General features: G+C 46.3%; 1 protein-coding gene across 3 annotated transcripts in view; it reads right to left on the reverse strand.

Annotated features, from left to right (window-relative positions):
* The window catches only part of LOC128402200 (little elongation complex subunit 2-like), a 100520-nt gene that overhangs the window by 20683 nt on the left and 66335 nt on the right, over nucleotides 1-13502 (reverse strand). For all 3 annotated transcript variants that reach the window (XM_053366209.1, XM_053366208.1, XM_053366207.1), the window contains 2 exons: nucleotides 2168-2227; nucleotides 25-124 (listed from right to left, as the gene is read on the reverse strand). In XM_053366209.1, the coding sequence (XP_053222184.1) occupies nucleotides 25-124; nucleotides 2168-2227 (160 nt within the window). The remainder of the gene's footprint in view (nucleotides 1-24; nucleotides 125-2167; nucleotides 2228-13502) is intronic.

Genomic DNA, 13502 nt, shown 5'->3' on the forward strand with positions numbered 1-13502 from the left:
AGGGTCTCCCCCGCCCGGCCCTACCTTTGGTCTTGATTGCGGTTTCAAGGGCTGCAGCATCGCGATCCGCATCAAAGTTCCCGTATGCCTTGACTGTGGCGTAGGCGCTTGGAGGGAGAGCATGCTGTGGGAGAGAAGAGGAGAGGGGGGAATGACCTTCCAAACTGGCTCCATTAAATCAGCAGCTCTGTTCTTGCAAGAGGAAAGCCAGCCTAACATCCATGGGGGAAATGGCACCATTTTCTCACCTGACAGGGCGGCTACTTTCTTATCTCACAGAACAGACCCAATGCATAAAACAAAGACAGGACCAGAGGCCTTCATGGACTCCAACTCCCATCAGCCCCAGAAAGCAGATGGCGGTGGTGATAGGAGTCAGTCTCCTCATCCCTGATGTATGAGAACTTTGCCTGTGAGCTGTCTTATGGGTCTTTAAAAAAAGCAAAAACCTTTCTATTTATTTAAACAAGACCACCCATTTCAACAACACACTAAAACAACAAGAAAAGCCCAAATGAAAACTAAAAATTAAACACACACATACCAAGTACAAATTTGAGTTGTTTCATTCACATTCCCTGGAAAAAACTTGTTCTTATTGGTGTTGGGAGAAAAGGAACATTTAAAAAAAAAATTTGTTTTAATTATCAATACCAGGATATTGTCCTTGAGTACTGTGATAGTCTCATGTGCAGCTTAAAGGTAACTGAATTCCAAATAGTTGTTATCTGTGGGCCACTTTTTTAAAAAATCAGAAAGCTGTGTACAAATGCATGCAATAAATAAATTCTGCTTCTTTAAAAGTCAAAAACAGAAACGGTGCAATGAGGGCAGCAAGACCTGCAAGAGGTGAGCCATGTTCTTTTCCACTTGCTTCACTGCCAGGAACGGCACAAAATATGAGGTATTGCAACACAAAAATAGGAAACTGCCATCACCCCAAGATCCTTGAGTGGAGGTTCCTTTCCTTTTGTAAGCTTTGCTCCAGGGAAAAAGCACCTGTGAATATTGCAGCTAAAAGGGCCAATGATCAGACGGGGTGAAAGGAAAGCGGGGTTGTTCTTGTTCTTATTAGGTATTTTGTGCTTTTATGTTGTGAACCACTCGAGAACTACGGATGAAGGACAGTATACACATTAAATAAATAAATAAATAAATAAATAAATAAATAAATAAATAGCAACCTCCAAACACAGAATTGCCACCCATAATTTCTCCTCTCCAGCAAGGCTTGTGAAACAGGTTATTCGAGCACAGCTGTGGCTCTCCTTTAAAAATGCAAGACTCTCCTTTAAAAATGCAAGACTCCAGGTGGAGGGTGTAAACGCTCCCCCCCCCTTTTTTAACTGAACAGCTAACTACCGCCTCTTGGCTATTCCCACCTCTCTCAGCCAAGGTAGAAGCTGGCCTTTTGCTGGCCTATGTGCACCATACACAGATTTTCCAGAAGATTCTGCTCCTTTCTGATGCCAAGAAAAGCAGCGAGTGGAAAAGTTTAATTGCACCATGGAGAAGCTGACAACACTCAGAATAAAAGCACATTCTTTTGCTTGCTTATCATCGAACACGTCTGGGATGGGTTTCGTAGCTCAGCAGTGGAGCAGATGCCTGGCCTGCAGAAGGGCCTCAACTCAATCTGCTCCACCTGCAGTTCAAGGGATCAGGGAGCTGCACACCCACCGCCAGGCAGGTCCCACTAGACAAAACAGATCTGGCGTGTCTCACTCAGAAGACTGACTGAGGACATTTCTTTAAAGAGCATTTCCCAAACCTCTGGACACCAAAGCATCCCCACCTCTCTCCCCCGCCCTGAGTTAGAAACAGTGATGCACACTCTTGCACCTCAAAAGGTTTATTCTGTGCAAGTGTAAAAATCAACAACTTTGGAAAGAGCCTATTCTCAGTCCAGGGGAATGTCTGCATTTCTGAGCACATGGCACTGCCCTCTGTCAAATAAAGCCACTGGTCCGCTTCCCCCAGACACCTCCAGCGTATCCAGAGGGGACTTTCACAACACTTGCTGCCTGAAAGATGCACGGCTTGAAATTCTGAGTGCCATTCAAAAGAGGCATTCCCCAATAAATAAATACACCACATGCACACAGATGTGTTTGAAGTTGGGGATGGGCCAGGGGGAAGCAGGGGAAGTAAATGGAGCAATACTTACATCTCCCTCAAGGGTGAGCTTGGATAAGATTTCGTGGACCGTTGACATCTTGAGAGAAGGCTGGAAGAAAGTAAGAAGACTTCAAGTCAATCTGCTTGAGATTAGAAGCACTGAGGCCGAGTCCACACTTTACCTTTAAGGCACATTCAAAATCCATTCTTTCTCACATAGGATTCTGGGCCCTGTAGTTTGTTAATGGTTTCTAAGAACTGCAATTCTGTGAGGGAAAACTACAGTGCCCAGAATTCTTTGAGGGAAAGAATGTGGTTCAGGTGTGTTTTAAAGGCATAGTGGGCATGCGGCTGCAACATTTCAACAGGGTGTCAGGCTGCAAAAGAAAACATGTTTTAGACAGCAGTGAAGGAAGGATATTTGTAACGTCACTCTAATCTTCTTTCAATACCTTTCAATTCCCCAAATATCCCAGCAAAGAATGTCAATGGAAAATTTCCTCCCATTTGCAAGATTTTCATGCTCTTTATTTCATTTAAATTCACCAACCAGGTGCTTTCCACATGTATTGGATGATCCACACCCAAACCACTACATCACCAACACCCGACTGCAGCACAGAAGAAACTGTCAAGTCCTCCCTTCTTGCAGACTGCAATACCTCCCTTTATTAGGGTTTGAAATGTGTGCAGAGGAGGATGACCAAGATAAGCTACCTGGAAACCAAGCCTTAGAGGAAATGTTGAGGGAGTTGGGGGTGTTTAGCCTGGAGATGACTGGGAGGGGATCTAACAGTCATCTTCTAATATCTCAAAGGCTGGAAGGTGGAGCAAGCTTGTTTTCTGCTGCTCCAGAGAGCAGGAACCTGAACCAGTGGATTCAAATGCCAAGAAAGGAGATTCCGACTGAACCATAGGAAGAACTTTCTGACGTAAGAGCTGTTCCATAGTGGAAAAGACTACCTTGGAAGGTGGTGGACTCTCCTTCACGGAGGTTATTAAACAGAAGTTGGATGGCCGTCTGTCCAGGTTATTTAGCTGTGACTCCAGTGTTGTAGGAGTTGGGACTAGATCACCCTAAGGACCCATTCCAACGCTACAATCTACAATTAGGGAGCCCAACTGGGGTTACAGTTGCCATTTTAAAAATTTTATTTTCTAGAATTGCCCATTAAATAAAAATATGTATTTTATCAAAATCACAATTCATTTGCTGCTCCTGCAAGTGGGTGAGGCAGAGAGAGCCCTGACATACAAGGAGGGTGGGGTCTTCTGAGTGAAACTGAATGCTTAAAAACAGGAAAGGCAAAGTGGATCATACATTTTCTTTTATTCTGATAAGTTAAGGCTAGTTGCATAAATGGCTTTCAGGCTGTGAAGTATGAATTAAACGGAGAAAGGGCTGTCATGCAGGGATTAACGTCAGAACGCCATTAAGGCTTTTTACAAATAAATTAAGCGCTCCCAACCAAGGGAACAGCTAACAAAGCTGGCAAAGAGAACAAGGCAGCTTGAGGGTGTGGCAGTGAGTGAAACGTGGGAAGGAGTTCTGGCCAAGGAACAGGCTTGGCCAATGCCCAAACTCACAGCCTCCTGGTTCCACTCCTCTCTCGCCCATCCTGATGCCCCATGAAAGAAAAAGGAGCTCCAGGCTTTCAAAGAGAAGAAAAGGGGGCAAAGCAACTGAACGCAAATCACATCCTGAAGGGGCAGTGCAAAGGGGCAGGGAACCAGGTTCAGAGGACCCCTGCCCATCTCCCAGTGTCCTCCAGAGGTTCTGGACTGCAGCTCCCATTGACCTCGGCTAGCATAAATAGGGAACGTCTACAGGTGCCCTTAGCCATTTGCCTCAGTGTCAAAATGTGTATTTGGTTTGAAGTCCCAGGCTAAGCCTAGTCAAGGAGAAAAACGAAACAAAACCATCTCTACCTAACTGCCGAGATATAGGCTTATCCACTCACATGACATTAAAAAAAATCAGATGCCAAAATACCAAAACTGATCTTAAGGAAGTTTCCAAAAATTTCCAGGAGTTAAATGACACACAGAAACAGACCACATTCCAGATTAAAACTGGAAACACTCCTGCCCCAAGGAGCTTGACTACTGGAAACTACAGGGGTAAGGATCCCATTTCTTATGGTTCAACCCTGTCTGGGTGTGTGCGCCTTCAGTGGATGAAGTCCAGCTGAGAGAGGCATATTACACAGAGATGCAACAAGAATCCTCCTCCAACGAGTAATTCCACTCCAACTTTGCATCAGGAGTGATTGGGTAATTTAAATTTCCCCTGACACAGAGCCTTGCTCTGTCCCCTGCAAGTGATAGCCAATAACAGGAAATACTGTGGAAGTGCCTCTTAAAGGCATTCTTTTTTATTCATACTTTAGACTCATAGCAATATTTAATTCAATTTACTTATTGCAATAAAGTAGTAGGTCTCTCATAGCACTGTTCTGGAATTACTGCACTAATTGCAATATTTCAGTTTTACAGTGGCCACTTTGGGGGCTGTCAATAGGTAGACTCAACAGGAAACAAAAGTTTAGAACCTTTGTTAGTATTAGAACCTAGACTATAAATGAATAGCAGGCAGGCAGGGCAGAAAAGCATTTATGGACTAGTAACTTGAAGATTTGGAAGAGTCTTTAAAAAAAAAAGACAAAAAACCCAGAAGTACAAAGGCTGGCAACTTGAAATAATAAAGGTGTTGAAAAGGCCAAAGCAGCTAGTCAGAGGGGAAAATGTGTTGATTTTAACCTGCTTTCTTCTCTTCCAATAAGTTTTTTTAACTCCCTGTATCTTCAGCACCTTTGCAAGCCAAATAGCTCTGTTGGGCTGGGAGGAGCTCAAAAATCTGGGAAGGAGGGGCAGCTGTTGTACAAAAGGTGTTGCTGAGAAGAATTCAGGCCCCACCATCGCATTCCTGGAAATCAGGCATGAGAACAGAACTCCCAAATTCCTTAGGTTAGACAAATATTTCAGCTGCCAAACAACATCTGATAATGGTACGCTGTGTGCAGCAGCTGTGCTCACTTTTCAAATATACTGAGGACTGGCTGTGTGTGTCTGTGTCTGTGTGTGTGTGTGTGTGTGTGTGTGTGTGAGAGAGAGAGAGAGAGAGAGAGAGAGAGAGAGAGAGAATCTGTTGTGTGACCCTATGAAGGTGCAACAGTTACAGCAGGGTGTGTTTGTGTGGGTGTAGGTGGACAATAAGCAGCTTCCTTCCTCTTGCTCAAGCACTGATGACCTGGTAGAAACACACAGCCATGAAAGTGAGTGGCGCTGAACAGCTACCTACCAGAAGGTCATCCGGTCTACCCCATGGTTTCCCCAACCACCACCACATCCCCACCCTCAGAACAACCTAGAAGAGCTGGTCTAATTCCAAGTCCCTGAAGCAATAAGCCAAGGGAGACACAGCAATCTCCCAAATCTCAGGCCTCCGAATTTTGCAATACTGTTCTCCAAGCAAAACATGCTTGCAAAAATGTGCCTGTTTGGGGAAAGTGTGAATGCCATTACAATCAAAAATAAAGTATAAAGGTTTGATATCTGTGGAAAGAATCCCCCCCCCAATTCCTCACTAAACAAATATATTGGAGAAAATAAACAGAAAAATGAGTACAGATTTTTTTAAAAAAATAAATTTTATTAACTGGCCAATCACATCGAATCAAACCACATAAATTCCAAATTACAGAGCCGAATTTTTAAATTTTGTTGGGGGGTCCCATACTTCCAGATCCGAGGAAGGATTCTGATCTAAATCCTTACTTCTGCATTAATGTCCAAATCAGTCCAAATAAGTCCAAATAGATGTTCCAACAGTCCAAACACATGTTCTTTCTCAAGACTGCATGTGTAGTTCTGAGCAGCCCAACAAGTAAAGGGGGGCAATTTCCTATGGGGGGGGGAGAGAGATGTGCTTTGATCTCTGGGTCCAAGGAGGAAAACGAAAGCAATCTCAGAGGGTGGGAGCCATCATAGCAACAGTAACTGTTGCTACTATTAGGGATCCAATATTATTGGGGTTACAGTTAATCCCTCTGTTAAAGGAGGCTGCGGGGGCAATTCCATTTTATCGCAAACTCAGGCAGTTGAGCAGAGGACTCTTTAGTTACTTGGGAGTACATGCAAAAGGCTGTTTTTAACACAACAACTTTCAAAAAGGACCCGTGAGCTTCTTTCTGCAACTTGCAGAAGTGTCCGTTGAAGGAGCGGGTGATGAAACTAGAACAGGAGGAGGGAAGGAAGAGAGAATTGGTCTACTGCAGCCTCCAACAGGCTATATAGTCCAGCTTTTCTTTTCCTACAGCAATCAAGCAGATACCTCCAGGAAGCCCACAAGCAAGGCATGAAGGGGGCAGACTTCTCCCCAGCAAATAGTATGCAAACCTGCTGGCTCCTTATAGCCCTAGATCGCTCAAAGATTACATTGGATCTACGCCATACATCTAAAGCACATTCAAAGCACATTTAAAGAACACAACTCCCCCCAAAGAATCATGGGAACTGCAGTTTTTGCCTCGCAGAGCAGCAATTCTCAGCCCCCCTAACAAACTATCGCTCCCAGGGTTATTTGGAAAGGAATGCAATTTATATGTGCATTGGATGTGCTTTAAAGGCACACCCCAACCAATAAAAAAAACTTTTAAGGCTGAAGACATTCCCGTTAATCCAGGCATTTGGGTTACAGAGCAGACTGCTGCTGGGTTGTGGTCCCATCAATATTTTAATCTCAGCCATTTTATCGCCGTCTTGTGACTCTATGATACTCTTTGTACTGTATTATTGCTTCAATGTTCTGTTCCCATTAAGTGCTCCAGAATGGGAAAAGGGTGTGGCTTTAAAGGAATTCAAATAAATAGTTGTGCTTCCAAGGCCTATTGGGATCCACTTTCCTCTGACTCTCCCCAATCTCCTTTAAAAACCACCTAAGTAATGCAGAGCCCCCACCCCACCCCCAGCTATGGTGTCCTGATACATTCGATACCCCCACTGTTTCACTCATTAATCAAAGCTTATCAAGCTATAAGGTACCATTCATAGTGCAATTTTTCTAGAAAAAGAGGTGCTGGAACACACCAGGAATGCCTCCCTTGTTCTCTAATAACGGCAATGGCGCCCACCTAGGAGGCGCCAGAACTGAGTTCTGCCAAATTCCGACTGAAAAAAAAGCTCTGCATATCTTTATTGCATCTGCATCCCACCCAGGGGCGTCTTACCCAAAGGGCTATTGGCATGGGGTGCCAGGGCGCCAAGTTCTGGAGGGCGCCAGGAAAGAGGCAGAGGCTGGACACAGCGCCTCCCAGCATTAGCTCGCTGCCCTCGCCCGCCTCCACATGGCGCGCCGAAGCAGCACCGCGCCCAAAGCCTCCGTCTGCTGTGGCCACCGTGGCACGAAGCGGCCAGCTGAGCCGGTAGGCGCCATGTCCAGCCTCTGCCTCTTTCCCACCAGAGGAGCTGCCCTCCAGCCGCTGCCCGCCTCCTCCAGCCCCGCCCGACCTCCCTAAAAAAACTCTGGGAAACGGGGGGGGGCAGAGGGAGCTTTGCACCACGGCGCTGGATATGCTTAAGACGGCCCTGATTCCACCTTTTTCTTCAAGGAGCTCAAGGTGGCCCACATGGCCCTCCCCCCCCTTTGGCATTTTATCCTCACAAAAATCCTTTGAGGTAGGATCAGGTTTAGAGGCAGGTGAACTTCATGGCAAAGTCCAGACTGGAATCCAGGTCTCTCCCACTCTAACCCATATCCTAAAACATTTATCTGATGAAAATAGGGATGTCCTATTCCATCACCATCATTTTATTGTTTCTACCCCCCCCCCCCCGCAGCCGCTCTGTGAGGCTTCCAACATATATTAAAAAATAATAAAACATTAAAGAAACTTCCCTCTACAGGACTGCCTTCAGATGCCTTCTAAAGATGACATAGTTAATTATCTCCTTGGCTCCGCGGTCACAAAACTCCATCCCCTCCAACATTTTCCCAATGAAAATAGGGATGTCCTAAGGAAAAGTGGGACATTCCGAGATCAAATCAGAAACCGGGACGACATCTGTAAATCTGGGACTGTCCCTGGAAAATAAGGACACTTGGAGCGTCTGCTAACCGCTGCACCACACTGGCACACACAGAGAGACACACTTAAACTTACATCATTTTAATAATAATAATAATAATAATTTAAAGGAAATGCCACTGTCTGCCCTAGCCCAGCAGTTACACCAAGAGTTGAAAGTCATTGCAATAAAAATAGCCTTGGCCAGAGCACCAACTGATTTTTAAAAGAGCTTCAGTTACAAAACTGAATGAAAACCACAGCCAAGCAGGCCTGTTGAGACAAGGCAGAAAAAGGCGGGGCAGAGGGAGAACCAAGTCCAGTGATTCAGCCAACACGCCCTTGGAATGTCGGCTGAGTTGCCACATAACACTGTAGTAAATGGAGGCCAATCAGAGAAACGTTATTGCAGCCCAGTCATGGGGGAGGGAGGGGGGGAGGGAGAGCAGGAAGATGGGAATTCTGCAAAGATGAGTTTGTTAAAAGATAAATGAGGTCACAGATCTTGAACTGGGTGACTATGCTGTGAACTGTGGACTGCCAACTACACAGGATCTGGGAGCTGCTGCAGACTCTTGCATTTTTCAACTGCGGCAGGAGGCCTCTAGTCCTCATGAGTGCAGTGAAGAGTTGGAAATGCACAAACCACTAGGGAAGGGGTGGGAAACGCCCCTCTCCAACCACCCTCAACTGCTGGTCAGGCTGGGGGGGAGCAATGGAGACATACAGGTTCTTTACGCCTGCCTGCACTAGAGACTTGGAAAACGCAGACACAAGAAAAACCCTACACCAGAGTTCCCAAGGTGTTTGCAAACATCAGACTATGAAATGCCTTCCCTCTTCTGCTGTAGCCCTGAGTCCCCATCTGAGCATATACATCAATTCTCGCAATCTCCTCTGCCCAGTAAGTAATTGAGGCTATAATTCTGTCACAGCTTGCACTGCCTAGACTTTAGCAAAAAAAATTAAGGGTCTAGCTTAGCATGGAAACCCAGCCAAAATTGTGTACACCTAACATTTGTGCAAAATTGCCCAGAACTCGATTCTAACTGAATAGCCTAAAATGTACAATTTAGTCCAATTGCCAAAAAATATTGCTTTTTCTTAAGCACAGAACGGTGCACCCTTCAAGAGAGCTGTGCCTGATACAGGTATTAGGGACAGTGGTCTGCCACGTACCCTGAGGTTTACCCTGTCACATCTATCAACAGCTCAGAAATGGGAAACACAAAGAGCACAAAGGGTTTGCTCTTTCTTATTATAGAAGGAACACAAGCTCTCATTCGACACAGAGCTTTAAACCAAGATTGCAAGCCTGCAGGGAAATTGACACAAATCAGTTTTCAACCAAATGATGTACTGTACCGAAATCTAAGTGCAGCAGAAGGCATAGCATCCATTCGGTGGTATTGAACGAAGCAGTGGTGGCTGATGCTGGCAGGCAGGAAGGGGCAGCCCCACGGGAGGGGGAGCAAGAGCCAATGGCAGCCAAACCCATCCTTCTCCCTGCTGAGTTCCAAGTGGGTTAACAGAGAGGAAGGAGGGGGAGGCAGCTGACAGGCCATGCCACCCCCTGGACTGGTTGTAAGCAAGGAGGTTGGCAGTTGGGGGCTGCCTGAGGGCTAATCATAGCCCAGCCTCCCCTGGAACCACGTTTTCCCAGAGGAGACCCTGAGAAGTACTCTGGCCACACCATCCATTTAAAGCACTATGACACCACTTTAAACGCTCATGGCTTCCCCCAAAGGGCGGAGAGTTTTTAGGAGATCCCTATTCCCCTCACAGAGCTACAATTCTCAGAGTTTCCTGGGAAGAGAGATCGACTGTTAAGCCACTCTGGGAACTGTCTGACAACTCTCAGAACCCTTAATGTACTGCAGCTCCCAGAATTCTTTGGGGTGGGGGAAGCCATGACTGTTTAAAGTTGGGATCATCGTGCTTTAAATGAATTGTATGAAAGTTGCCAGAGCTGGATACACCACTTGGCTCCTAATGGAAGAAGGAACTAAAGGATGTGTTGTTTCGCCCAGTGTGTTGAAGAGTAAGATACATCTGCATCCCATGTTAATCCTTCTTATTGACGCTTTTATTATTCTATCTTTTTTGGAAACCACTTTGGGTTTTAACAATTGAGTGGTGTATAAATCTTATGAAATAAGTAACCAATCAATTGACTAAACATTGCCACCCTTTTTTTAAAAAAAGCCCCGATCCTCTCTCTGTCTTGCGTTTGGCACCTTCCTTCTGCCCCAGCCAAGTCCTTGAGCCAGCCTTCGGAGTGTTCTCTGGACGCACAGATCAAGTCCAAGAAAAGGGGAGAGAGAGGAGCTCCTGGCAACCGTTCACTGGGCATGGCCAGGGCCATTGTGCTACCTTGAAAGGGAGTGGCCCCCCTGGGGATGGCAAAAAACAGAAAAACAAAAAGCAAGGTGTTGCTCAAGTTTCAGAAGTCTTCAGAATGAGAGAATGGAAACCCTGAGCTTGTGTGAGCCACGTCTCCAAGGAAGGCTGGGCGTGGCCATGGAGGAATGTGGGGCTGCAAGGGGGAGAGGGAGGCACAGAGCTGCCCCAAGAGGTCTACCTCCACAGGAACGGTGAGAAGGGGGGAGGCCTTCTCTAAAGCAAAACAGGATTGCTGAAAGCTTTCTCGTTTTGATAAGTATTTTGCAGGAAAAGGCAGGCAGTCACTGCTGCAAACGGAACCCACAAAGACAGCAAAGCCAGAATGAGATCATGCCAAACTCTGCAGCAGAACTTAATTAAGTTCAAAGCAGGGAGGAGGCAGGAAGAGAAGCCAGCTCTCCTACTCAGTGTTTGAAAGCACTATTAAAAAAATGAACCTTTTTATTTTTTGCAGTGCTGGTTATTTAGCTGGAAGGAGAGGCAAGGCTGTGTTGCTGGGCTGTGCCAGCACCTACAAGTCAAGGGAGCTCTGCTCATGAGCCAGCCTGGGGTAGATTTCACTGCCCTCCCACCCGTATTTCACGTCAACTGTGACTTGCAGCTTCACACAACTACACTGGTCGATGGTTTCTTCACAAAGGCATCCCACAGAATCAAAGGGTATATGCATCAGAAGGTAGCAGCAGGAAACCCCTGGGCCAAATGTCAGTTGCCCAACTAGAGGCAAATGAGAGAGAGAGAATTACCACATTTCTCTCCCTGCAAGGAGAACAGGGTAGTATGCATGGTTTCGCCACACCCATTTTTATCTTAACCTACCAATGGTAAGAACTGTTTGGCAGTGGAACAAACTGTGGTGGATTCTCCATTGTAGGTTTTTAAGCAGAGACTGGGTGGCCGTCTGTCATGGATGCTTTAGTCGAGACTCCTCCTTTGCAGGGGATTGGGTTCGATGACCCTTAGGGTCTCTATCATTCTATGATACCCTGCAAAGGAGGTTAAGCTGAGCCAGGTTCACTTGGTTGACCACAGAGTCAAGATTTGAACCAGCCGGACATTCTACCCTCTACACTATTATGACTTTCTGGACCTGGAGGGAGGGAAGAGTCAGGACCCCCAAAGCCTCCAAAGATGTTGTTGTTAACTAGCGGTACATATACTTGGTGTTCTCCAGGTTGGGCCATAATTTGCATTAGTTCCAGCCAGATGGGAGCTGTGGTACGAAAAAGAAGGCACAATATTGGGGGAGGCTGGTGTATTGCAGCCCTCCTGAAGGGTGGCCAGTATCTGCTGAGTGCTGGCACCAGGAGTCCTGTGGCTCCTTTACAACCATCAGATTTACTGCAGCAGGAGTTTTAGTGGGCTGGACTCAAGCCTGCTTTGTCAGAAGCACATTCTAGAAGTCAGGAAACTGGGGAGAAATGCAGAAGCCATTTTCTACATTTATAAAACACCATACTGTATATCTGTACAAGAGGAATGTTCCACTGCAGGCAAAACAAGCAAAACAAGCATTGATAAATACTTCAGAAATGCAGCTACTTTAAATCTTTTATTAATTTCTCTGAGCAACTGCAGAATTTTGGTTCACCGACTTAACTTTTGAATTGCATTGTGAGTCACTTTGAATTGAATGGGGCTTCATCCCAGGTCAGTAGAATTAGGACTGTGGCCTTAAAATTATTTACAAATATGCTTTTACTGTAACATGTTACAAAACAAAAACAAGTGCCCCCCTTTTAGCCTCACAACAACCATGGAAAGTAGGTTCAGGTCAAGAGATAGTGAGCTATGTTCAGAAAACAAGCAAATATCTGCAGGAGACACATACACACACACACCCGCAACCATTTCACAAGAAACTTGCAAAGATTATGCAATCATCCAGATGTTAGATTACTGTTGGGCCAGAGGTAGCAACTGGTTTTTGAAGATTTTTTTGGGGGAGGGGATAATTGGGGAGACGTTGTGGGGGTTGTGGACTTCATTCAGGGGCAGCCGCCTCCTGTCACTCAGGCACTGCAGTCATCCATAATTCCCCCAAACGGAGCATGCAGGACGGGTGTGGCCCCTTCTCAGTAAATCTTTGCTTACTGCACAACTTGCTGCAACATGCCAAGCTGTGGCCTGTGGGGTGAGAAGAGCATATTTCACAGAATGACGTAACAGGAGAGCCGTTCGGGCGAGAAGGCGGACACACCCAAGGCTTGGACTGAAACTAATAGCCGAGAGCGGGACTCTCCACAGCCAGCAAAGGCAAGCAGGGAAATTAACACAGCACCATCACGACCAGTTATTCTCCTCTTAGGATGGGCTCTGGAAGGGGCCGTTTGTGATCCAGTCCTTGCCCCCTGGGTTGCCCTTTGGGATTTGCTGGCAAGGGGCCACTGGCAGAGAGGGCACCAAGGGGTGGGACCGTCTCCTACACAAGCCTTGGGGAAAGGGAGCCACGCATGGGGGGGGGTTGTGCCCACACACAAGGTGGAAACTTTTAAAGGAAAGCTCTCAAGCCTGGATCCTGGATCCTTGCCTCCTGGAGTTGGAGGGCCAAAAAGAGGGGTGGTGAATAAATGAACACACTGTTATTGCAGCACAACAACCCAGAAAAGAAGGCGGCTCTCTTTCAGCTGTCCCCAAAGCATGCAAGGCTACAGCTCACACAGAAGGCTTAAAGCCTGGTCTAACCATTCAGAAGTTTTATTATTAATAGCATTTTCAACCGGCCCCACATTCCAAAGGTCCCCAAGTTATCCATATTGCAAATCCCGTCTCCTGGGCGTCTTTGGATGCAGCCTCACCAGCAAGAGCAAGAGACTCTTCGCCAGAGAGCTGGACTAGATGACCCTCAGGGTCCCTGCCACCTCGCCCGTTCCGGGACTCTAAAGCACCAAGAAGGGACAGAAGCAGAGACTCCAC

Source organism: Podarcis raffonei, chromosome 14, assembly GCF_027172205.1.
Source record: "Podarcis raffonei isolate rPodRaf1 chromosome 14, rPodRaf1.pri, whole genome shotgun sequence".
Taxonomy (NCBI): Eukaryota; Metazoa; Chordata; class Lepidosauria; order Squamata; family Lacertidae; genus Podarcis; species Podarcis raffonei.